Source organism: Populus alba, chromosome 9 (genome assembly GCF_005239225.2).
Source record: "Populus alba chromosome 9, ASM523922v2, whole genome shotgun sequence".
NCBI lineage: Eukaryota > Viridiplantae > Streptophyta > Magnoliopsida > Malpighiales > Salicaceae > Populus > Populus alba.
In genome coordinates this window covers 8,940,650-8,964,160 of record NC_133292.1, presented here as the reverse complement: position 1 = coordinate 8,964,160, position 23,511 = coordinate 8,940,650, and the positions used below count along the sequence as shown (strand labels likewise).

The 23,511-nt window shown below is 36.5% G+C and overlaps 5 protein-coding genes and 1 non-coding gene across 6 annotated transcripts; 1 reads left to right on the top strand and 5 right to left on the bottom strand.

The window, feature by feature from the left end:
- Positions 1-1,210: 1,210 nt before the first annotated feature.
- LOC118059229 (uncharacterized) lies at positions 1,211-2,273 on the bottom strand. The gene is made up of 2 exons (XM_035072095.2): positions 1,740-2,273; positions 1,211-1,614 (listed from the first exon to the last, which is right to left on the bottom strand). The coding sequence occupies exons 1-2, from the start codon at positions 2,205-2,207 to the stop codon at positions 1,552-1,554; spliced, it is 531 nt and encodes a 176-aa protein (XP_034927986.1). The 5' UTR covers positions 2,208-2,273; the 3' UTR covers positions 1,211-1,551.
- Positions 2,274-6,458: 4,185 nt separating this feature from the next.
- LOC118059016 (laccase-11) lies at positions 6,459-8,759 on the bottom strand. The gene is made up of 5 exons (XM_035071835.2): positions 8,608-8,759; positions 8,268-8,512; positions 8,044-8,172; positions 6,895-7,818; positions 6,459-6,770 (listed from the first exon to the last, which is right to left on the bottom strand). The coding sequence occupies exons 1-5, from the start codon at positions 8,619-8,621 to the stop codon at positions 6,640-6,642; spliced, it is 1,443 nt and encodes a 480-aa protein (XP_034927726.2). The 5' UTR covers positions 8,622-8,759; the 3' UTR covers positions 6,459-6,639.
- Positions 8,760-14,213: 5,454 nt separating this feature from the next.
- LOC118059225 (calmodulin-like protein 30) lies at positions 14,214-14,986 on the bottom strand. Its single transcript, XM_035072091.2, has one exon. The coding sequence runs from the start codon at positions 14,838-14,840 to the stop codon at positions 14,283-14,285; it is 558 nt and encodes a 185-aa protein (XP_034927982.1). The 5' UTR covers positions 14,841-14,986; the 3' UTR covers positions 14,214-14,282.
- Positions 14,987-15,058: 72 nt separating this feature from the next.
- Positions 15,059-17,840, bottom strand: LOC118059224 (protein disulfide-isomerase SCO2). Its single transcript, XM_035072090.2, has 3 exons — positions 17,358-17,840; positions 16,335-16,461; positions 15,059-15,358 (listed from the first exon to the last, which is right to left on the bottom strand). The coding sequence occupies exons 1-3, from the start codon at positions 17,751-17,753 to the stop codon at positions 15,285-15,287; spliced, it is 597 nt and encodes a 198-aa protein (XP_034927981.1). The 5' UTR covers positions 17,754-17,840; the 3' UTR covers positions 15,059-15,284.
- A 1,955-nt stretch (positions 17,841-19,795) lies between these two features.
- Positions 19,796-22,417, bottom strand: LOC118059223 (probable LRR receptor-like serine/threonine-protein kinase At1g67720). Its single transcript, XM_035072089.2, has 9 exons — positions 22,345-22,417; positions 21,654-22,194; positions 21,052-21,515; positions 20,825-20,960; positions 20,542-20,613; positions 20,371-20,439; positions 20,192-20,263; positions 20,035-20,106; positions 19,796-19,826 (listed from the first exon to the last, which is right to left on the bottom strand). Exons 1-9 carry the CDS (start codon positions 22,415-22,417, stop codon positions 19,796-19,798), a joined length of 1,530 nt encoding a protein of 509 aa, XP_034927980.2.
- Positions 22,418-22,771: 354 nt separating this feature from the next.
- Positions 22,772-22,844, top strand: TRNAR-CCU (transfer RNA arginine (anticodon CCU)). The gene has a single exon. It is a non-coding gene; the product is annotated as a tRNA-Arg (tRNA).
- The last annotated feature ends 667 nt before the right edge of the window (positions 22,845-23,511 follow it).

The window sequence follows — 23,511 nt, the reverse complement described above, 5'->3', positions numbered from 1 at the left end:
TAGGGTCTCCACCCTTCAGCGGCATATTTACAACTTTTTAAAACTGGAGAGAACTTTTTAATTTCTATTATTTCTGTTTAGAAAGCTTAATTATAAAAAGCAGATATTTTTAATTATAAGATGTATTTTTTATTCTTGAGCAGGCACTGCCCGCACGCAATTAGAGTATTAGACAGAAAAGGAGGTCAATTGTTGATATTACTTTTTAAATAGTGTAAATATGATTTTTTTTTTTCTTATTATGTACACTTCAATTAGAAAATAGTTTAATAAATTATTTGTACCTTAATATATTTAATATTAATACCTTTTGGCTCTTTTAAGAAAAATATGGAGAAAAGTTGTGGAGATGAAAGAAGAAATTATAACAAAAACACGGCCAGCTGCGTAGCTAAACGAGCTCGTGTTGCTGAAGTTAAGGCCTCATCTTGCGTTGTCTGACGGCCACGTTTTCTTAATTGTCTCATTGAGTCAGCAGTGACGAGCAAAATAAATTTGGCGAAATAAATGAAGGAGCTTCGTGTGTGTATTGATGAGGGCCATCTCATAAGCAAATGCTATTTTAGAAGAAAAAATAACTAAAATAAAATGCAAATCAGGAGATCAGTGGAAGCACAGAGCACTAAGTTATAATCCGGAACCCACGGATTGAAGTATTCCATCGCCGTCGCCACCGCCACCAGTGGATGGTTGTCAGTTGTCATCATGGCTTTAAGTTACGGCGACTTCATTTTTTTTCCACGAAAAAGCAAGTAAAAAACCTTATTTTATGTAACTCCGTTGTAAAAAACAAATTAAATTTGATAAATTTGATGAAGTCAATTAGCTTCAAGTCACGTAAAAAATAAAACCCATCAATGTGAACTGCGCTCACCATTCTGTGGCGGCAATTGTGTAGGCTGCGTCTCTTGCCAAGACGCCTGGACACTTCCATTACTTCCTCTGCGCTTATGATCTTTCCTTCAAAAGCCGGAAAAGCACTTTGCACCTTTCTTACCATCTACGCCACGTTTCCCTTTTTCCGTGATATATTCTTGTAAACTAATCGTTGTGTAAACTACTAAATTAGAACCCCTCAATAACTAAATCAAGAACAAGTGTGTTTCACCGCAAAGTTCCCATGAAATCTCAGCACCCAGTTCGAGGATAGATAAGAATAGCGCAAATGAAACACACTCATGTTAAGAAATAAAGATCATAACACGACAGATTGCATTAACCAATACTACTTGATTTAGTGGAAGTTATTCAACAGCAAACATTTGTACATACCAAAACAGCAAAATACCACTCGTTCCATGGGGAGCACAGGGGAGGGTTTTACTAAAAGGGGAAGTATGAAGGAGAGAGATTGCTGTTTAGAGTCAAACCAAAAAGTAAAGCCACAAAAAATAACCAGAAAAAGAAGAAGAAGAAGAAGAAGAAGAATAAGTTAGACAAAATCTCAGCTCTGTTGCAGTCTCACAGTGCACAGCAGAGATAAATGAAATTTCCCTCCTTTGAAAAAATGGCCATGTCTCTCTCCCTCACATCCCAGGATTTGACTCTCTTTCACTTTGGATAACATTTCATTGCACCATCTCTACAACTTAACCCTCCTTCAACCAACACTTCCTGTAACATATAAAGAAGCCAAATTAGATTTCGTTAATTCTTGTTGCCAACTGTAACTTCAGATATCAAAAAAGTAAAAATAAAAAATCGAAAGGAAAAGGAAAGAAAACAGGTTTTTGTCGCACCTGTGTTCTCTTGTTAGCCAGTCCCTCTTCATGAACAGAAATAGGCCTCTCTTCAACAACTCTATCCAAAACCCCAGCGGCCCTATCGCTCTTCTTAGGTGCAATGTGACCCCTCTTTAAGCCCAGTTTTTCCTTCCACCAGCCTGAAATCGTTGGTGCTGGGAACGCATTATCATACTCATCATCGACGAGTAACTCATCTCGCAAGGTCATTTTTCGCTGTTGGTTGGTGCTGTTATCCTTCAAAGGCAGCATTGTACCCTCGAAGAAGATTTCATCTGCAGGAATCATGGAGTGGTTTTTCACCGAGAACTCGAAATCTGTGGAAACTGGTGCTTCTGTATAACTGCTTTCATACTTGTTAGCTTTTTTTGCATCAGCAAAATCATTGGAGAAGGAAATTCTTGGGTCCATAGAGGAAAAGTAAAAGCTTTGTTGCTCACCGTTGAACATTTTCAAGCATGCCATAAACTTTCAAACCAACAAAATTTGAGTATTTTTATGCTGTTCCTTCGCTTTCACTGTTTAGAATCCACATGTAGATGTTTGCATTTATATAGAGGTAATGTTGTTTTATGTGTACACTTAGCAGACATCTCATGTTACTCAAATTTGTCGGTTTTTGATTAAAGATGATGATAATACATTTTGGATTACAATTCTACAATATTTAATCACTATGAATCAACTGTTCAAAGCTAGCATTATTGACTCTAGTGTGTGCTCAGTAGGCTTCATGCAAGTGATGCTTGGCAAGCAGATAAGACCATTATGATCCTAATACTCTGCTTGATGCGGCCAGATCAAGCCAGCATTCATTTTAGAAGGACTCGTGATCATTTGACCATTAACCACGAGAGTCCATTTAAAACACAAATTGCATATCCAAACAAGGCCTCCCTCGGGACGAATCCAGGATCAGAAACATGGGGGGGCAAGAGTTTTTCTCTTTAAGAAAATAGAGAAAATAATTTAAAAAAGAACATTTTTTTAAAAATTTTAACCGATCATTTTTTGTGCCGCAATCTCAAACGCATCTGAGAACATGTGACTTTTAGAGTTTGTGGGTTTCTCATATTCCTTTTCCTATATTTTAAGCTTAGATCTCCACTTGCATTCACCTACTAACTATGGTTTTCAAAGGCCCATGTGGGTTTGAGCTGTGATCTGATTGTTAATCCAATAACTATAGAAAGCAAGGTCTCTCAACTCCGGTACAAAACAAGAAATTTTCTGCCATTCTTTGACTATTCATTGCAGTTGAATAGATAAAAGGATTTTTGGTTCCATCCCCTTAAATTAGGCTATTGACATTCACATGGTTGATCTTCATCTATATGGAAATTCCTATGATTCATCAAATGGGGTTTTGACAAGTGGTTGATTCTCACACTACAACTGCAAGAAGCTTTGAAAACGCCCTAGACCTTGGACTTACTTCATGGGCTTAGTGGACCCTGTCTCCTGCTTGGTCTCCCATCTTGTTAACAATGTTTGTCTTTTATGTTTCTCTTAATCTAGCAAGAATCTAACAGAAAATTGTGTTCAACTCAAAGAACGCGCGAGATCGTTAAAAAAAAACTATGTACTTTTATCGGGTGCTTTGTATGTGGCCCAAAAATCTGCTTCCTGAAGTCTCCCTACTATGCTTTAATATGAAGCGATGACTGCAGAAAAAAGTATGGATGATTAGGCTATTCTATTTCACGACCTGCTTGATGTAGTTGTCGTCAGATGAGATTATTTCAGGCAATATTTTGATGGCCTTCAGCTGTTTGCTGCTTAAATCAAGGAATACAGGAGAAAAACTCACCACAAAAGTAATTGCTTTTATACTAAGCCTTGCACGACCGGTAGAATCATGACATCTCGAAACCAAGCAATTGCTTCCAAATGAAAAGCAACATTGCCTTCCTCTCAAAGCAATCCTTTCCTCAAGCAAGAAATTGAGATTGTATGAACTTGATATCTTCCCAAGTGGACTCTTCCTCACAAAGATTCTACCTTTGCACCAGATCCTACACCACTGGTTTGCTATGCCTTTCCACAACCTCCTTGCTAGGATAGTTCTTTGAATGAATCCACCACCACTAAAATCACATCTTTCCCTTCAGACTGAGGCAGGCGTTCTATAAAGTCCATGGATATATCACTCCAGTACTGTGATGGAACGGGTAGTGGCTGAAACAACCCTCGACTAGCCACATTTTCTGACGTGACGCACATCACAAGTATCAACCAATTCTTTTATTTGTTGTTTAAGACCACGGCAATAAAAGAGTGGCTTCACTATCTTGTACGTGTTATGCACAGCAGCATGCCCACCAATAGCACTTTCATGCACCTTCTGCAAGAAAACATTTCTGATAGAATTTGAACCGCCAAAGAAAGTTATTCCCTTATAAACTCCTCATAACCCCGTCCTTGTACACTCATAATTTGGATATGTTTTCTTATCCAAAAGCACAGCAGCAATTAATTCCTTCACTGCAGTATCTTCCTCATAACTAGATAACACCTCTTTAATCCACTCAAGAATCACCATGCTTATAGCCAAGCATTCCCCTTCATCCCTTCTTGACAATGCATCCACAGCCACATTTTCCTTGCCACTTCTATACAAAAATTCATAATTCAAACCAAGAAACTTTTCAGCCCCTTTTTTTCTGAATAGAAGAGTTAATCCTTTGCTCTAGCCTGTATTTCAAACTCTCATGGTCAGTTTTAATAATAAACTTCCCATGTTCCGAATAGTGCCTCCATTTTTGCACAGCCATCAAAATTGCTAAGAATACTCCTCATAAATGGATAGCCCAAAATGCTTATTGTTGAGAACTTACTGATATAGGCTAACGGTTTCCCTTCTTGCACCAGAATTGCTCCTAAGCCAAAGTCACTAGCATCAGTTTCCAGCGCAAATGGCTTTGAAAAATCAGGTAATAAAAGCACTGGTGTGGTGTTCATTGCAAGTTTTAGTCTCTCAAATGCTGCCTCAGCTTCTTCATTCCAATGAAAGCCATCCTTCTTTAATAACTCAGCTAGTGGCGTGCTGATGCTTCCATAATTTTTGACAAATATTCGATAATAAACCTTAGCACCATTCAACTCATCTAATAAGTCATCTATTAGAGGAATTGGAGATTTATCATTGGTAATGATATCATTGAGTTGACGATAATCCACTCAAAGTCTCCATGTTCCATCTTTCTTTTTAACTAGCAAAACTGGTGAGGCAAAAAGATTATGGTTGGGCTGAATTATTGCTGACTATATCATCTCTTTAAACAACATTTCTACTTCATTCTTCTGGTCATAGCAGTGCCTACAAGGCCTGGTATTCGTTGGTTTATAACCAGGAATTAATGGAATGCTATGATCATATAACCTTGTTGGTGGTAAACCAGTGGGTTCTGCAAAGATATCTTGATATTCCAGCAATATATCTTTAACTGATGAGTGTACATCAGCAGTAGGTCTGGATTCCCCAGAGATAGAGAACAACTGAGTTATCACCCCATTGACGCTCTACTTCAAAAATTTATACACCTTCTCTGCTGAAATAAACTTCAGTTCAGCTTCTTCTGTCATTCCTCTCAAAAATACCTCCTTCCCATCTTTCTTGAATAATAAGGACAATTCAACAAAGTAAAAAAAAGAAATGGGACTGAAACCTTTCATCCAATCCACTTCAAGGAAAATATCACTGCCACCCAGCTTCAGAAATATCAAATTGGCAGTGCATCTGCCAGGAAAATCTTTTAGCCTTGCACGGCATCACTTTCCCATTGGCAACGGTAACGTTCAGGGGTATAGTTGGTGTTGGTAGGTTGAGGGTGGTGAGGGGTTCAAATAGCGACAGTGGTTAACGGTGCAGTTGGCTGGACGATGATGCATTCAATGAGTGCAAACGTTAATCGAGCTTGTCGACGGTTGTTTAACGTGGTGGACTCAGAAATTGAATGAAGAACCAAAATAGGTCAATTACATCATACAAATGAAAAGAATTTGGCACAAATGGTGAATTCTGTCCCCCCTGCTTTTCTTGTACCTTCTCAAGAAATGGTCAACTAAGAAAGGGATGGATAGAAGAAGAGGTCTTGGTTGTGCATGGACTTGATCAGATGTATCAAAGACGAAACATGCCTGTTAAATTTTTAATGTTTATGTTTATGCAGTTACCGAGTAGATTTAATTACTAATTCAATGTTTTGCAGGAACCTTTTTTCACATTCTTCCCGGCACGAAAGGGCTAAGAATTGAGTTCGTTAGATGAAAGAAGCTTCCTTAAACTTTTCTCCGGGAAACTTTCCTTTTCCTTTAAAGGCTAAATTGCAATTCATTGATGTAGTTTTAATAAAAGCTTTAGCCACTTATTAAATTAAAAGAAGAAAAAAAACATGACATGTCATTAATTATAGCGTTACAGGCCACCACACAGACTTCAAATTTTGTGAAGATAGACAATTGTGCTGCATGCAATCGCATTCATTACTATATGTGGGTATTTCAGGTGGATGGCTTGAATTCAATTAGAAAGTCATTTTCTGGAAGTCATCTTTTGGACTTAAACAGAGAAAAATGGTATTTGATAGGAAATATATGTGCTGAAAATTTATATATTTTCAAGTCAGCTTTATATTTAGTTAAGGATCTTGAAAAGTATTCCTGAGCAGGATCTCCACTTGCTTTGAAAATCATTGTGCATCGACCATTGTCAAATGATACAAACCTGAAATGCTTTTATTAATTTATTGCACAACAACACATCTCAATTACAATCACAAGAATCCGGCACAAATAGTTAATTCTGGTCCTCCGTTTACATTTTAGCTCTTGCAGCTTTAAAGAAATTGTCACTTAGGAAATTTCAAACGTTCCAAATTATAGTTTTGAACAGCTGCTAGCAAGGAGGAAGATCCTTAGGTGGAGGCAAAATAGATTGATCCGGGAGTTTTCCATTTTCGACAACAAAAGCTGTTTTCAATCCCCAGCCTGTGTGCAGTTCTAGATGACAGTGCATGAACCACACCCCTGAAAAGTAACAAACCACTTTAGATGACTAAACAACAAGAAAAACAATGAGCAAAATTCTCTGCTAGTTTACGTTTAGTAAGTTGTGACATAAGAGGTTACATATTTGTGCTAATAAACTTACCTGGATTATCAGCCCTGAACCGTATGGCAGTCCATCCACCAGTAGGTACTCCAACTGTATTTCTCTCAGGAGGATCAACCAAGTTAAATTTTGCTGGGTCCCTTTTAGGATCAAAGTTTCCAATTCCGGTTCCAACAACGAAGAAATTGTATCCATGAAGATGGAAAGGGTGTGATTCAACAGTGAGAAGATTGGTGTCTTGTAGTACCAGTTGCACAGTTGAGTTGTAGGCAATTTTACTAACCCTGGTGCCTAATGTAGTACCAAGATTGGCAGTAAGTGGTGCACCAGTATAATTGAATGGCGTTGGAGGGTTATCTGGGAAATCTAACCTAAATACTCCCTTGATGTTAAAGTAGTGAGCTTGAAGGAGACCAATTTGGGGCATTACAAAAGTGATGTTGTTCAAGGAGGCGGTGAGTTTTGTTCCGTTTAAGCAAGTTGGACAAGGGTTTATTCCTAGACCGATTGTGTAAAAAAGATGCCGGTCGACTATGAGAGGCACATTTGCTTGGAATTGTGGAGAGTTTAGACTTCTAAGCTTGGCATTGTAGCTACGCGCGAAAGCAGTGTCATTTGCTTCTGGTAGCTGAGGAAGGAGAGGAAGTACGGTGTTTGGGATGCCTTTATATTGCAATATAGCAGTGGCAGTTTTGTTATCTATGGAAAGTGGTGCATCCATGAAAGGTCTAGCAGCCATGAAATATCTGTTTGGTGTTTGTGTTGCTTGAACAAGAACATTTGTGGTTTGGCCGGGTGCAATTAGTATGGCTTGAGTTGTAAAGGGTTTGGTGTAAACTGCATCAATTTCTACCACAGTCATGTTGTGACCAGCAATAGCAAAGAAAAGCTCATCGTTGAGTGCAGCATTGATGATTCTCAAGAGGTATGTCTTTTCCTGTTCAACCTCCAAGGTAAATGTATCTGCCCAAAAGAAAAAGGATAGGGCATGATAAGATATCTCGGTGATCTTAATGTAGAGCATTTAGAAAATTGCTGTAAAATGTGTTATGTTATATTCAAAGTTTTACAGGTTTGATGCTAGAGGTTGTTTGGAATTACTTCAGATCATTGAAAGAAACCTGGGAAATTTTTAGAAGTTGATCTATTAATCTTAAACACAGGAATCATATCCAAAAATTTGCTCACGTTTCTCAGAACATGGGAAGAGTGGTCCTGGCTTCCCATTAATGGTATGTGCATCAGAGGCATTTGGCGGCAATCCCAGCTTGTTCCCTTGTTTTTCAATATCTTCAACATCATTGTTCCACCATTCTCCTGCACATTTTCAAGAATCGTAGAAAAGAATTAGAAATTAATTTATTCCTTAAGACATGAGTTCATTTATCAGGTTGTTGATTTCTCTGTCGCACCAAAGATTATGATTTCTTCTCTTTGAGGCTGAGGGAAAGGAAATGGGGTCCCTGGTTTAGGCATGATAACAATAGCTCCATAGACTGTGGCCCTTAGCCATAAGATATGTGCATGCCACCATAGTGTTCCTCGTTGACCTGTTACATTAAAATCATAGGTGTAGCTATGCCCTGTCTTGATAGGACATTGTGTTATATAAGCAGGTCCATCTGCCCAGCCATTACGAAATTGCTTTAGTCCATGCCTGCAAAAACCAAGATGCTTTCCCATTAGAAAAACATGCATAATCTTTCACATAATTCATGAGGTTACAAACGGGCATCCATCCATTGATCATACCAATGAATAGACATGTTATATTTGGCGTGGTTGGTGACATTCACTAGAACTCTGTCACCTTCTCTTACATATACTGTTGGCCCTGGAAACCTCCCATTTACTGTGACAATGGGCTTGTCATGACACAGCCTGCTAACATTTTTTACTTGGATCTGAAATAAACAGAAAAAGCAGAAGAGAACGTCAGCAAGAAAGCAGAAATGCAATAGAAAGTGCATCTAAGCACTCACATCAAACTGGCTTGACAGCAGCTTCAGAAGAGTTTTTTTACAAAGTTCCAGCATCAGCAGAAAATTCAGTCCCTCAATTTACGGAAATTGCAGTTTAGTCCCCGAACTTTGGAAATTTTACAGATTGCCCTGGGGCATAAATTGAGGTTCTGAACAGAACTGAGGATTATTTAAGGGCAAAATTGCAGTATAATTAATATTTTCAAATTTGACAAATTACGATTTGACCCCTAATATTTTGATAAAATCACATTTTGGACCTTGGGGCATAATTCAAGATTCTGACAAAGATAAGGACGAATTATGGATAAATTTCAGTATGGTCATGTATTTACAACAAAAATGGTAAAATTATGTTTTGGAAAATTATCGTTTAGTCCCTAAACATTAAGCCCAGTTTATTTTATGCATTGGTATCTTTTGTTTGATTTGTTTTTGAGTATATTTCACGATCCTTAATCGGATTTTCGGGTCTTTTGTCTGACATTCTTTAGTTCAGTATTTTCCGGGTGAGTGGAATAATCTTTAATATGCATATAATATAAATAAATATGTATGTTGATTATACAATGAGTACAACTAGTAAATTTCTTGAATATTTATATATGTTGCTTTATTTTCCGAGTACTAATTTATTATTGAATTTTCACTCGCAATCTGTTAAAGTAAATTCTATTTGATATGATATACGTTTCTTTGATGATTATGTGAATATTTGTTATGCCTTGATATGGACTTGTCAGTACTCCATGCTAACGGAGAATAGTTAGCCTGTGTGGGAACCGACAATCTGTCATGTCATCTGATCTCTGACATGTAATCCACTACGTTATAATAATATGTTACGGTATGATAATATGTATATGTATATGTATATGTATATGTATATTAAGATAAATCATCTTACAACTTATTAATATCTGAAATATCTAAAATGTATATTAAATGTTATTCCCTCACTGAGTTGGTTGAACTCACCTCTCATTTTTAATATTATTTCAGGTTCTTAGTTTCTGGAACTTTGTTGAGTGTTTCCGCTTCTCCAATGCCTTGCTTGTTCGCGAGGCTTTCCTTTCAATTTTGATTTGATGTCTTAGACGCTCCACTGTTACCTTGTTTTAATTAAATTTGGATTTTGACAATGTAATGAGTATTATGAATTATTATTTTTGTTTTAATAACTATCTTTCGGTTTCATCAGTATTTGGAATATTATGAGCCGCTGCGTATTTTGGAACAAATTGTTCTTTTGATATGTTCGGAGGCTTAGCGTAGGTGAGGTGTCCTTTCGACACCGCTCCTACGTTGGTCACGGATCCGGGATTGTCGTGACAAATTAGGTGGAGGATGAGTGCTGATAGCATGTCAAAGCTTGCAAGGAAGATTCTGATAGGGACTTCAAGAGTCTTAATTCTGCTTGAAGAAGAGAATAGAACAGCTGAGAATCCACAGGATTTATTAAAAATAGTTGTGGTATTCGAGCAGCAAGCATGAGAGCTACCCATAGCCAAACATGTCTAACCTGAGCTTTACCGTTAAGCTTGCCCAAGTCTCTAATAAATCTCTGATCCTTGTGAATATAATTTTAACCATTTTCTGGCAATCCTAGCTCTTAATTCATGCACCTAATTTTGTTACTTTTGTTAGGTTTGATCGATAAAAGGAAAGGAAATTAAATTATGTGAAGGAAACAGAGGAAAGGGAAAAGAGTGATTACGAAACTTTCTCATGAAATAAGTTGGGAAAGAAAATTAAGAAATCATATTATTCACAATCACGGTACCTCGTGTGCCTGTTTTTTTCTCGAGGCTAATTCTTTCAATTCATCCCACGAATGAGGAAAAAAAATTTATGATATAAAAGTAAACTTGAGAATCTCATCAAATGACTTCCTCCCTTTTCTCAGCATTTCCCTTCTTTTTCCAATCTCATTTTAACGTAGAAAAAAGGGTTAAAATTCTTTTCCTTTTCACCTCGATTGACATGGTTCTTCAATTATCTGACCAATTGTGTATTTTTGAAAATCTGTAGGAATCCTAAAATCCTTCTGGGTTCCTTGTAAAACATGATAGATCATGTTAGCAAAATCTACCCCTTGAATTCAAAAAAAAAGAAGATATTCATTTTTTGTTAGTAAATGGTTAAAATGTTTTGGTTCATGTTTTTTATTAAATAGCTATTTGATTCTGTATGAAAAATCCAACTTCTTGTCAGAATTAAATGTTTTAGTTGCAGAATTAAAACAATTAAGTTGTGATTGCAACCTTGCAGGGGTATCTGGAAATTTTGTTTCCTTTGTTAGAAGACAAAATTGCTCCGATGGGTACTGCTGGGACTCTAAACAGATTCAGAAAACTTCCTGACAAAATTGCTCATCAGATTCTTCTCTTTATTTCCATGGGAGAGCTTGCTCGACTCAGATTGGTTTCTAAGAGATGTAAAAGGTTGTGTTTCACTATCCCTCACCGGACTTTTGATAATAGGACTCACCGACCGATTGATCCAGATCGTCAAATCCAACATAACTTGTTTCTTAACAGATGGATGGATCTGCGTCAGGATGATGGCATCAAGATTTCAACCTTGTATCTCAATTGGTCCTTCGAGGGAAGCTATTCTTACGAAGAATTCTACGTTGGCAAATCTCAGGCTGCGGGTTCTGAAGTTGAACTTCTTAAGATAGAAGTTATTACCAGGTCTGGTACTGCTTTTGAACTACCAGTTTCGGTCTTGAAATGCGAACCCTTGAAGATTCTTATGCTTTACTTGACGAACCAAGGCATTGTGAGATTTCCCTCGTTATCGTCTTCTTATTTCTACATTCTCAAACAATTGAATTTAGAAAATGTACATCCAGACCAGAGTATGAGTTTACTAGAGATTTGGGCAAGCTTCTGCGAGTGATTGAAGCTTTTGCAACATTTAAATTGAACTGAGCTAAAACAAGTTAACATCTGCCAACCTCGCCAACACAATATTAGTGTTGGACCCAGCAAGTCCCAACGCATCACGGTTGTAGGACCAGGAAGTTTACAGTTTGAATTTTTTTCTAAATATGGACTTTGGATATATTTCTAAGTATGAGTTTTGTACCCTTACAGAACTAAAACTTTTTAACTTTTTCTTAAGAATTTTCTCAAACGATGGATTCATGCTGGTTCACTTTTTTTCAACTTTCTAAACTTGTATATTTTAGTCTTTAAAGCATTAATAACGTAAAAATAAGAATAAACATTTTTATTTTTAGAATTTATTTATTACTATTATCACTTAAAATTACTAATTTTATTATCAGAGAACCTTTAAATCTCACTGTTAGAAACTGTTTTGCAAGTTTCAGAACTTCTACAATCAATTTCATACATGATAAACTAAAAAAAAAAAAAATTGACATGAATATTTAATTAATTATTATTCAAGCACAGGTAACATATTAAATTTTGGGACATCATCATCATCATAGTAATGCATGTCTTCAGTTTTTTTTTTCTCTATGATAGACGCACACATGACTTGTTATGTCTTGCAATTTTTGCAGAGAATCCTACTTGTCTTGTTTTGGCATGGTATCCTTACAACCTTGGTTCTTCTTTAACACTCTCCACACATAAGCTTAAGAATATTTTATGGTATGGATATCATCAATCTTATACGATATCAGCGTTTTTGGAAACGTTTTGATTGAATTTCACTAGCCTTCGTTACACTTATCTTCCCGATTTATCGCAAGTTCTCCATTGTGGCTTACATCTGATTGTTCAGAAGAGGAAGAAGAAGAAAAAAAGGCCATCGAGCCCCGTGTGTGAGAGAGAAAGAGATAGTGAGTGGTGTGATTATAACTAAAAGAAAGGAGTGTCCAGACTCCAGAGTGTAAATATTAACAACTTACCTTCTGGTGTATCATAGAAGGTGTGCAAGTGTTATTATAATAAAAAGTTAGCAGCACTACTGCTGTCCTAAATCCTACAAGTGGTATCAGAGCCTTGCGCCAAGTTCAACATTTAATCACAGCTTTTGTCCAAATCAAGCCCACCAATAGGAACACCTAATATGAAATCCCTGTGCCTATTGGTACGTTGGCCTCTGCCTTTTTCTTCTTCTCTCGTGCACAAACTATTTTAGTTTTCTTTTCCACGACCATTATTTCACTGGCATGCTAGGCCCGTTTAATGGTGTAAGACATTTTCTGTGTTATGAAAAACAATTTTTACTTTAAGTTGTGTGAGTTTTCAATCTTTGATCCAAGTCCACTCGTCAATTTTCTGATGATAATCCATAAAAGGCTGAACCTCCTGTCTCTGTTGATGTTATAAGATATTTGTAGAATATTTTATTCTGTAATGCTCTGAGAAGTTCAGATTTGGTTGGAAAGTTCTGCTTTTGTGTGTTTTAACAACCTGCCAATTCTTTTCTCACGGGCTTCAAGTAACGCCATTAGTTCATACATGGAGAGTTATCTATGGATTCTTGTATTTCAACAACATGCTCAAATTTCCTGGGCAAATTCTTAGTTCCTTCCCAGTATTTGTTTGTTGGATTTCCATGAATTCAAAACTAGATTATTAAAATTTCTCCAGGGTTTGGAGCTGCATAGAAACAATCCTGTTGTGCTTCCTTGAAATATCTGTACACAACTTCCTGGGTAGTGGCAGCCATTGCCTTTCATGCCCCAAAAGTCGAGGATAAATGTTTCTCTTGTATTGTTTTAATTGCGCAGGCTCCTGTCAAAAGGACGCCTCTGAATTCTGCAAGTCTTTAGAAAAAATTTGGAACTTTAAATCTAGCCATGATATCTTTCTTGCAATGTTTCAGGCACATGTGAAGAAAGAAGAAGGGGGGGAGCATGCTGGGAGATATTGGGAACACCTAGGCCTGTATCTTGTTCATCGTTTAGAGGAGTAAAATAGGAAAAAAAACCTTCTGCCCTTACTGAATAATGGCGTTTTCTAAGGATTCCGAGTGAAGAAGAAAATGGCCAAACTAAAGAAACAAAGCGGTTTATAAATGATTTATATAGGATGAAGGATTTTTACTTAAAATCTCATGCCTTATATTTGGAGGCTGGGATGATAGGTCAACAAGTTTTTTACTAAGAAAAAGGCATTGATAAGCTCTGTAGACGTGCTTGTAAAATATCAAAGAACTGCACGCCAAATTCCTGGTTATACTGTTTTTCTTTTTTGCCAAATTCCATTTCCATTTGCCATTTACGCGTATTGATTATTAGAAATGAATTTTTTTCTCTTTAAAATCAAGTACTCGTGTATATAAAAAGAAAGTTCTTATGATTTTATAACATAAGCAAGTATATAGAATAAGGATTTTTTTTATATTTTTATTTTTATTTTGCAAATCCTAAATGATAAGAAAAAAGCATATAAAAAGAAGTTATCATGATTAATGAGATATTCAAGCAAAGGATTCTAGAGAGAAAAAAAGTTTCTCTTAACCACTAGTCATAGATTTAGTCATCATTGTCATAAACTCGTCCATGTTAACCATACCATCACCATCAATGTCCACTGCGTTCACCATTCTCCGGCAATCCTCTAGGCTGCACCTCTCACCAAGACGCCTAAGGACTTCCATAACTTCCTCTGCACTTATCTTACCATCTCCGTTCGAATCAAATGTCTGGAAAGCAGTCTGTATGTCTGTTGTCCTAATTCCTCCTCCCTTCTTCTGCGCTTCCACAAACTCTTTGAAATCAATGAATCCATCTCCATCCAAATCAACAACCTGGAAAATTTTTGGCACTTCTCCAGGCATGTTACCCTGTCCCAACGCTTTCAGGGTAGCCTTGTACTCTTGCTGAGAAATCTTGCCATCTTTGTTGGAATCAAATTTATCAAAAACGTGCCTCATTTCCTTCATATTTGGCTGGAAAGTGGACAGTATGCCAGAGCTTTGTCTATCCCGGGAAGAAAACAATCGAGATGGCTTTCGCAAAAACTTGTTCCTTGAAAGCTTGTACTGGAACTCTAGAAAGCTAACGTTTGCCATTTCCCTGTTGATGTTGGGAGAAAAGTTGATAGCTGCAAAGTTTTACTCGGCCGTGAACACTATAACAGCTGATATATTTGATGCCTATGGCCAAGGACACATGGAAGATGATCGTATATTTAAAGCTTGCAAAGAGGAGAAAGTTGGTTTTTCCTTGCAAGCAACTACATCATAAGATTCTGAACTGACACGTAAGATAACAAGGAACAAAGCTGTGGTTATAGAAAATGGAATACAATTGGGAAAAGAATAATTCTTTGCAAAAGTTACAATGAATTCCTTTTGTTTCTTATCCAAATTCTCCTTTTGAGGATTCTCCTTTTTCTCTCTCTTTAAATATAATGACTAGTCTACATGAAGAATGTTAACAGTTGCACAGGGGAACACTACAACTTATTTGTTGCAATTAGATGAACTCCCGGGGCACAAAAAACTTGTCATAGGTCAGGATGGCTTTCCATTGTCTAATTCCTCCATTACAGCAATGTCCTTCCGAGCTGTTATCTTTTGTACGTATCCTGCATCATAACAGTATTGAAAGTCAACTTCAAAAGTTAACTCCACAACAGGCAAAAGGAAAAATGCAAACCACTAAGTCATTGTTCAGAATATTGAGCCGATGCTCATGAGAGATTATTTCAAGTTCTCCTAAAATGCTCTTAAAGTAATTTAATAATTGAGAAGATATAGAGAGTATACATGGTGATAAAGAGAGAAGGGGGACCAAGACCATGTGAGAATATCTTTACTCCCCCAACCCACGAAGAGAAAAAAGCAATATGAAAAAGTTATCTGAACTTTAACCCTCCTAAATTCCCCTGACAAGGCTTCCTAAGAGAATAAGCTGTCAATGGAACCCTTCTCTGCTTCTAGAAGCAGAAAGAGGGAATTTGCAAAACTTGTTGCCAAACTTTTCCCTGGGGATTACATATTCTGTTCAATCAACCAAACCACGGACCTCACAGATTTGCACACCTAGAAAACTGCAATCATATAGGACAAACCAAAAGCCCACGATTTAGACATCACTACCTCAATCATACAGGTAAAAAGAGATAAACACTTTTAGAAAAGAAGATACTTATACATACCGTTGCCCATATTAATCAATACAATCCTTAGATCATGTAAGCTTTGCAGGTAATCAAATTATGAGTTCTTTTTTTTATGGGATCAAATAATGAGTTCTGATTTCTACTTCAAGATATATAACTCATCACATATATTTTAAAACTTGGTTTTACATGCAGTCAAGAAACATCAAACATGTTAATCCACGCTGGTGTAGAAATCAGGATTCATTTTTATATATTTGTTTATCCAGGTATCCAAAGGGCTAACTTGTCTGGATGGTGATGCATCCATATTTACAGCTTTGAAATGATATAGCAGCTGGGTATTGTGAGAGATGAATATCATGTCATCCCTAGCATTTCTCATTTTCATACAGTGAATTTTGAATAAAGGTTGTGGGCTAGCAAAGAAGAAAATTACCAATTCCAAGGCATGGTACACATTTGCAGGTAACCTCCTTCCCCCTTTTATTATAATAGCTGACAAACCCTGAACCCTGGCAACTTCGACACTTTCCAGTCCACTCATAAACCACCTCTCTGCAATCCTACAATTCCAGAAATTAGATTCAGAACTTCATTCATGAGGCACCTGATAGCCATAAATAATAACATGGTGTCACAAAGTAGTACAAAACCTGAAATATTAAACATCCACTTGTTGAGCTCGGTTTAGAACAACAAATAATTTTAAATTGCTCCAACCACCATGCAGCCTCTATTCACCAGTTACAGTACTTTCGAGAACAGAAGTCTTTCTTCTAGACTATTGTCCCTTAGCTTCATTAGATTTCCTTGGAATTAAGAATGGAATGCGAATAAGAGTCTGATTCCATCCCAAATTTAATATTATGTTCCTCTACTAGTCATACCATTTAACTTTTTACCAAAAACAAGTAATTTGCCAAAATCAACATGAAATATCTCATTTCACCAGAAATTCTAATTCTTGAGTAACTCAACATAAGATTCTGATTCCATTCCAGATATATTATTCTGTTTCTGTCTTGTGAAATTCAAGTTCTTCCCTACTAATGACAAACCAAACAGCATTTCACGGGAACCCAAAAAAAGGGTTCCAATTCCATTCCTGATTCTACGCAAACGAAATGTGACCTTCACTAGTTGTTTCATCAAAAATTTATTCTCCTTCCAATCTTACATTTGTAAGTGTAAAAATTAAAGTGCTGAAGAGGCTTAAAATGAAGCTATATTGGCCAAATACCTTAACCTAACTCTACATTTCTTGCTATATCTACAATGGATGCACAAATTAATTCCGAGAGCAAGCAAAATACTGGGAAAAAAACTCTAAGTTGAACATGACAATGAAACGAAATTGCCAAATAATCCTAATTAGATAATAATAATAAAAAAAAAAACCATTACTGTACTTATCATGAATTTTGCAAATGTAGCAGCATTAAATAAATAATTGTTATACCTCAACTTCAGGATCACAATTTAACCGTTTATCAATCTCTTCAGGAGGCACAGGTTTAGAATCAGGATAAGTCATTGGGAGAGGTAAAGCATCTTCATTATCTGCCAAATAACTCTCTCTGTTTCTTGACCATTTCTTTTCTCTTGCGTTCACTCTTATGCTGCTGCCACCACTATTTCCCCCAAACCCCTTCCTCTCGCCATCTGCGGAAGCGGCTCCATCTAGTTCTTGTCCAATCCGGATGCTGCCTCCGCCAATGGAAGCATCAGCAGCCGAGGTGAATTGAAGCCACCGCGGGAATGAGAGGTCTCCGGCTGCAGAGCAGCGGAAAGAGCGGGTTCTATTGAAGGTGGGTTTTGAAGGGAGGAAGAGAGAGGTAGGGCTTATAGACAGCATTTATAAGAAAGGAATTAGGACAGTGAAATGGAAGATTTATGGTTCTTGGGTTTGCTCTGGTTTCTTGTTTTTTTTTATATACATATGGGGATAATATATTTAGATTAATGTTAATTTCCACATGACATCAGCTTTTCTTGTTAGTTCATTGGCTCTTGAAAACGACAAAAACGTTTTTCTAGTTGGTAAATACTAGGAGAAGAATACCAGGAGAAGTCCAAATTCTTTATCCAAGCCCAAACTCATATTAACCCCAACCCAACAAAATTAATCTAGTATTTAAAGAAAAAATTATTTTCCGCTCTCTTTTCTTTCCTCCTTGCCGTGACATCCTTAAAAACACAAAGATATTTAGGTTTTTAAGATTTAGTTCGGTTGAAGAACCAAGTAAGTGTTTTTCTTTTTGTTATTTTTTATTATGATTTGTTTATAGAAAAATCAGAGAAGAAATTAAGATTTGTGTTATGATTATGATGATTGAATAATTTAAAAGTTTAAATTAATATATTAGGGTGTTAGTTGGACTGAAATTAACTTATTTGACGTTTGAATTATGAGTTTATCGAAAAACAAAATATTTATTTTGGAAATTTATGATTTTAAAAATTAGCAAATCAGGATTATGGAAATCCTAATTAATTAGCCAACTGGTTTTTCTTGAAATTGCTAATAGACTAATTTTGCTTATTTTTGTTAGTTTTAATTTGATATCTTAAATATTCAATTATTATTTTATTTTAATTAAATTTTGATTCTGACAATGTAATAAGTGTTATGAATTATTTATTTTATTTTATCTATGATAAATTTTTTTAAAGTATTATTTGATTTTATTGATTTTAAAAAATATAATATTTTAAAAAATATTATAAATATATTCCAAAGCTTCTATATTGTCAATTATGGACCCAAAATTTGGATATTGACATCCCAGGTTTTTTTCCTGTAAGAAATTTTGGTGTAATAAGCAGTGCAATACGTGTGCGAATTGGCTTGCAAATTATGATTTTCACCGATTATTAATTTCATGTCTTATTATTTATATCTTATTAAATCTGCTCCGTAGGTATTTTATTTTTATTAAAGTTATAGGAGTGGCTTTACAACGAAATTATTATACGTAATTTTCTGTTATTTGGGCTTTTAGCCCCTTTCTTAAAAAAGGGAGTGGAAAAAATTTTGATTTGTTTTTTATTTTGGATTCAAATATAAGAGGAGACATATATATATATATATATAAAACTGATTGGAAGGAAAAAAAAAAATGGAAGTTAGTTTGAGAAATCCAATATTAAAGCAAGGCAGCAAGTCGGCAATTTGTGTCTGGGACGGTCAAAAAAATCTGTAAATTGTAATGGTAGCTGGGAAAGAAATGTTCATATCGTGTTTAGGAGAAGAGACGAATGGAATATTTGTTTTTATATTTTAAAAATATTTTTGAGAAAAAATTTAAAAATTATTTTTTAAAAAATTAATATTTTTAGATTATTTTGATGTGTTAATATTAAAAAAATAAAAAATAAAAACAATATTTTAATATATTCTAAATAAAAAATATTACCACAATTTTAAACAGTCGTGAGCACAAATTATGGGATTTAGAAATAAGGTTCGTTTTCAACTTTTGCTATAAATTGCAGTTGAAAGTTGAAACACTCATTAACCACCTGTTATAACCAAAACACAGCTGGATATGTTCTTTTCTCTAAGAGAAATTGCTTTTCTCCTCCACCAACGACCTCCTAGTCCTCCTAAGGGGACATCATAAGCAATCATGTAGTTTTATGTAGCATTTAAAATATGTTAGTCTTGTGTACATCTTTCACTGTAATTGCAATGCACTGTTGCAAAATCACGCTGTTAGAACGCACTCACACAACTTAGACATTGTTACTATGATACATCTGATCTCTTTCCTGTCCCTCCAGAATCATGGGTTCCAATCATATTAGGCCCTAAAATCTTCCCAGTCACATCCTAAAGTGGTGAAGGAAAAACTTGCTGCGCCCCTCTCCTTGGTTCTCCATTTGCGTTCTGCTTGCTCAGGAAGATTGATGATTCCCAGGAGACACCCTATAACAAGAACAGAATCACCATTAGAGGTAAATACAGCTTGACTTTATTAGCAGCTATGAAATCTATGGAATATTGTCTATAAACTTTGATTTTCATAGTTGAGTGGCATATCCAGAAAGTTGTAGACACAAGATATGACCTTTTTCATATAAATATCATGCTAAAGCAATCGCTAAAAGAAAGCAGCTTTGTCTATAGTTCATACTGAATATTTAAGCCCTTCTTATTTCGCAGCGAATCTGGGACCCTGCCATCAAGATTGTTATTTTGGAGGAATCTGTCAACCAGAGATAGAATATGTTTAGCTGATAGTGTTAATAATACGATGTGCGAATCTTTTTTGGCGATAAGGATGAACTTACAACTCGCGAAGCTGCCCAAGTTGGCCTAAAGATTGAGGAATTGTCCCTTCGAGCTTATTGTTTTCCAAATGCCTTATGGGATCATAGATGGACAAATATCACAAATCTGCAACAACTACAAGGAACCTAAAGAAGCTAATCATAAATGAAGCAATTAAGGAATCATTCCTAGAACATACAGAGTTTGTAGCTCTTTCAGTTTGCTCAAGTTTGGGATAGAACCTGAGAGTTTGTTCCCTCCTAGCCAACTATAAACAGAATATTCAAATTCAAAGTTATCACTGTTGATCAAACAACAAAAACGAGTATTTGGAGTCATTTAGCACAATTAAGAAGGCTAAGTTTCTTACATATGGGCGACTGCAGTTAGATTGGCTAAGCTTGAGTGTAGTGACCCAGAGATGCCCATGCTTGTAAGGTTCCTTCATGTAATACAGAAAACAAAAAAAAGTAGACCAACAGAGTTAGTTATGCTTTGGTTGATTTTCCAATTGAGTTCTGGAGAACTGTAATTTTATTGCAGAACTGATATGCCTTAACCAAGTTCAAAGATCTATAACACCTGCTAACGTACCTGGTTCAAGCAGTTTAATTTAAGCTCATTAAATAAGTGGTAAATTAAAGTGAACTTACAAAGCAACAACTCGAGCCAATTTATCTTGGGAACATTTAACTCCTGTCCACGAATTCTCTGGAGGCAGGCAAGGGTCGCCACTCCAATCGGACGGTGGATTAACAAACCTTCTCGCTAAATTTTCCATTGCCATCACTACGAAATATGGAAACCAGAGAACTGTCAGGACAAGGCAAGAAAAGACCTTCCACAAATAGGTGGTCATAACTAGGCAATAATGGGCTACCATCTCTTGTTAGAGTTCTTCCACCAAGAGGCAAAATATGATATATTTCACCAGCATTGATCACAGGTCCAACAGGTATATTGTTCCCTGGAGTCAAGGTGATTTCCGTCTGCCCAGAAAGAGGCCACTCTGATCCATAAACAGTCACACCGTTTGCTGTCACATTGAGATCCTTGTAAAAATTCTGTCCATTAATAGAAACACTGAAGACCCTCCAGCTGTATGGGCTCGGTGTCCGGTTGTCCTGGAAATAGAGTGCGATGTAGTATTTGGTGCTGGGAAGCGACACTGGTGGCCACTGGATTTTTATTGTCTTTCCTCTGCTTGTTGTGATTGCTGATGCGAATGCTCTCTGAGGAGGAAAGTTCCAAAACTCTGAAGAGCTAACATTGTTTTGGCATTCAACAACAGGGTTCTGATCTATAAATGGCTGCCACAACCGGTTGAATTGATCATCTGGAAAACTAGGTTCAATTGTTTTTACATATTCACCATCAGAAGTCTCCAGTATGTTTTCACTAGTTTTTCTTTAAAGAAAAAATACTGAAAAAAGACATAAACTATTAAAGGAAAAGAAATGAATGGCGGGCTAATTTGCATACCCAATTATTTCTTCATCTGCTCCAAAATTGTCTCGAGCAACAGTAACAAGCGCATACTTCGAAAAATCTGTCGAATTGTACACCGAATTTCCAAGGTACTCAATTTCAAGAGCTGATATAAAAGGACTAGAAGTAGTGTGCACATTTCTTGCAAGACAAACACTCAATGTCTTGGCCAATGAAGCCACAATAATCTCATAATACGAACTCATCCCGTTCGCATAATCTTCTGTGGTATTGACAGTGCTCCATTTAGTCCCTTGAATAATCTGGTCAAATACTGGAGGCTCTTCCCCCCCATCATAACCTCCATAATAATAGGTAGTCCTAACTAAATATTTCCCTCCTTTGATCACAGGAAGTACATAGCAATATTTTTTTGCTGAGGTATCAGGAAAGAAGCGCAATGTGGACAATACAGGCAAAACATCTGCTGTTTTGATGGCTGATTTGTTTCCAACAGATATGAAACCTTTGTCCGGAATGTACTTGAGGTTGCCATGAGTTATGTCCTCGGACGCACCACAATTTAATTGAAAACCTGCATTACAAGGTTGTCATGAACCAAAGCAATAATCATGCAAAAAATGTTCAGCTCTATCATGTATAGAAAGCAAAGAAAAAATATATATCTGAAGACAGAATAGAACGACATGAGAAAAAAGGTTGACATAATGTTGTTAGTTGTTACCTCTAGGAGCAGGGAGTGGATGGACAGAGAGGGGGATGCATAAAAGCCATAGGAGGAAGATGGAAAGGGACATTGTGGGGTTGGGAAAGGGAACCAGAAAGAATGGAAAAATGGCAAGTTTTGTTTAGTTTTCCCTGGGGCGTCGCATGTTTCCAATTCCAAATGGGACACGTCCAAGGCCGTGCTTGAAGATAGAAATGGCAAAATGGTATTATTGGCATGTTTTGTTTGATTTTCCCTGGGGCTCCAATTCCAAATAGGACACGTCCAAGGCTGTGCTTGAAGATATAAATGGCAAAATGATATTGAATCGACGTGCTTGACCAGGTCACTCACACCCTTGATGTTTCTTTTTTATTTCCCGGTTCTCTCGGACCAGGTTTTGTGTTTTTCTAAATAATATTTATGACTCTTACCTTGCATCTACGCGCCTGTAGCTCAGTGGATAGAGCGTCTGTTTCCTAAGCAGAAAGTCGTAGGTTCGACCCCTACCTGGCGCGATCGTACCGTTTTTAGGCCCCAAGAATTTGAGTATGGGCCGGAGGCTCCTTCTAGGCCCAGTTCCTTTTATATCTCAGAAAATCAGAGACCATTAATTTCGTTCTTTCTGATTCAGCCGCCAGATGAAGGCTTTACTAGCAAACAACGATGAAGGCTAATGACATCGATGGAAGCAACACCCTTTCTCTCGCCCTTTTCAATGGAGTTGGGAATTTGGGTTTGGTTTAAATTGGGATTTGGTGTTTAAAGGTTGGTGCTTGTTAGTTTGTTAACGAAGATAAAGTCAAATCTTTGGTGGAAATACGGAGTAAAGACTCAATTTTATGCAAATTAAGGCAGATGTTCCTAATAATATAGATAAAGATGAGCTTATAGTCAGTGGGTTTCTTTGTTTTTGGTATTAGCAAGAAAATACAGGGAAAATGGCATCGTTGGTTGTATTAGCTCTTGGTTCTCGTTGCCTTTCAATTTTCATAGAACCAGATATTGACATTGTTTTATTAGCAGGTAGACAGGCTTCAGAATATGTAAAATATTAAAATGGTGATTGTATGAAAACTCTTATTTCTGTGGGCCCTTTTGATTGTGTTGGTTAGGGCGTCTAGACAGCAAAATTTTTCATCGAGTGCTCTTTACATCTTATTTGGTCGGAGATGTACAAAGGAG

Bases quoted from the DNA above. Each gene is read 5' to 3' on its own strand.
- LOC118059224 (XM_035072090.2), bottom strand. From the start codon at position 17,753: ATGCTGTCTATAAGCCCTACCTCTCTCTTCCTCCCTTCAAAACCCACC. The intron at 16,462-17,357 runs GTATAACAATTA...CTGGAATTGTAG, and splicing joins ATTGTGATCCTGAAGTTGAG to GATTGCAGAGAGGTGGTTTA. The intron at 15,359-16,334 runs GTAATTTTCTTC...GTTATGATGCAG, and splicing joins TGTACCATGCCTTGGAATTG to GATACGTACAAAAGATAACA.
- LOC118059223 (XM_035072089.2), bottom strand. From the start codon at position 22,417: ATGTCCCTTTCCATCTTCCTCCTATGGCTTTTATGCATCCCCCTCTCT. The intron at 20,107-20,191 runs GTAAGTTCATCC...TCTGGTTGACAG, and splicing joins CTTGGGCAGCTTCGCGAGTT to ATTCCTCCAAAATAACAATC. The intron at 19,827-20,034 runs GTATGAACTATA...TTCTTGTTATAG, and splicing joins AAGAAGGGCTTAAATATTCA to GGTGTCTCCTGGGAATCATC.
- LOC118059229 (XM_035072095.2), bottom strand. From the start codon at position 2,207: ATGGCATGCTTGAAAATGTTCAACGGTGAGCAACAAAGCTTTTACTTT. The intron at 1,615-1,739 runs GTGCGACAAAAA...TATATGTTACAG, and splicing joins TGGCTAACAAGAGAACACAG to GAAGTGTTGGTTGAAGGAGG.
- LOC118059016 (XM_035071835.2), bottom strand. The intron at 8,173-8,267 runs GTGCGACAGAGA...GAAAATGTGCAG, and splicing joins AGAAGAAATCATAATCTTTG to GAGAATGGTGGAACAATGAT. The intron at 7,819-8,043 runs GTGAGCAAATTT...TCTTTTGGGCAG, and splicing joins CTTCCCATGTTCTGAGAAAC to ATACATTTACCTTGGAGGTT.
- LOC118059225 (XM_035072091.2), bottom strand. From the start codon at position 14,840: ATGGCAAACGTTAGCTTTCTAGAGTTCCAGTACAAGCTTTCAAGGAAC.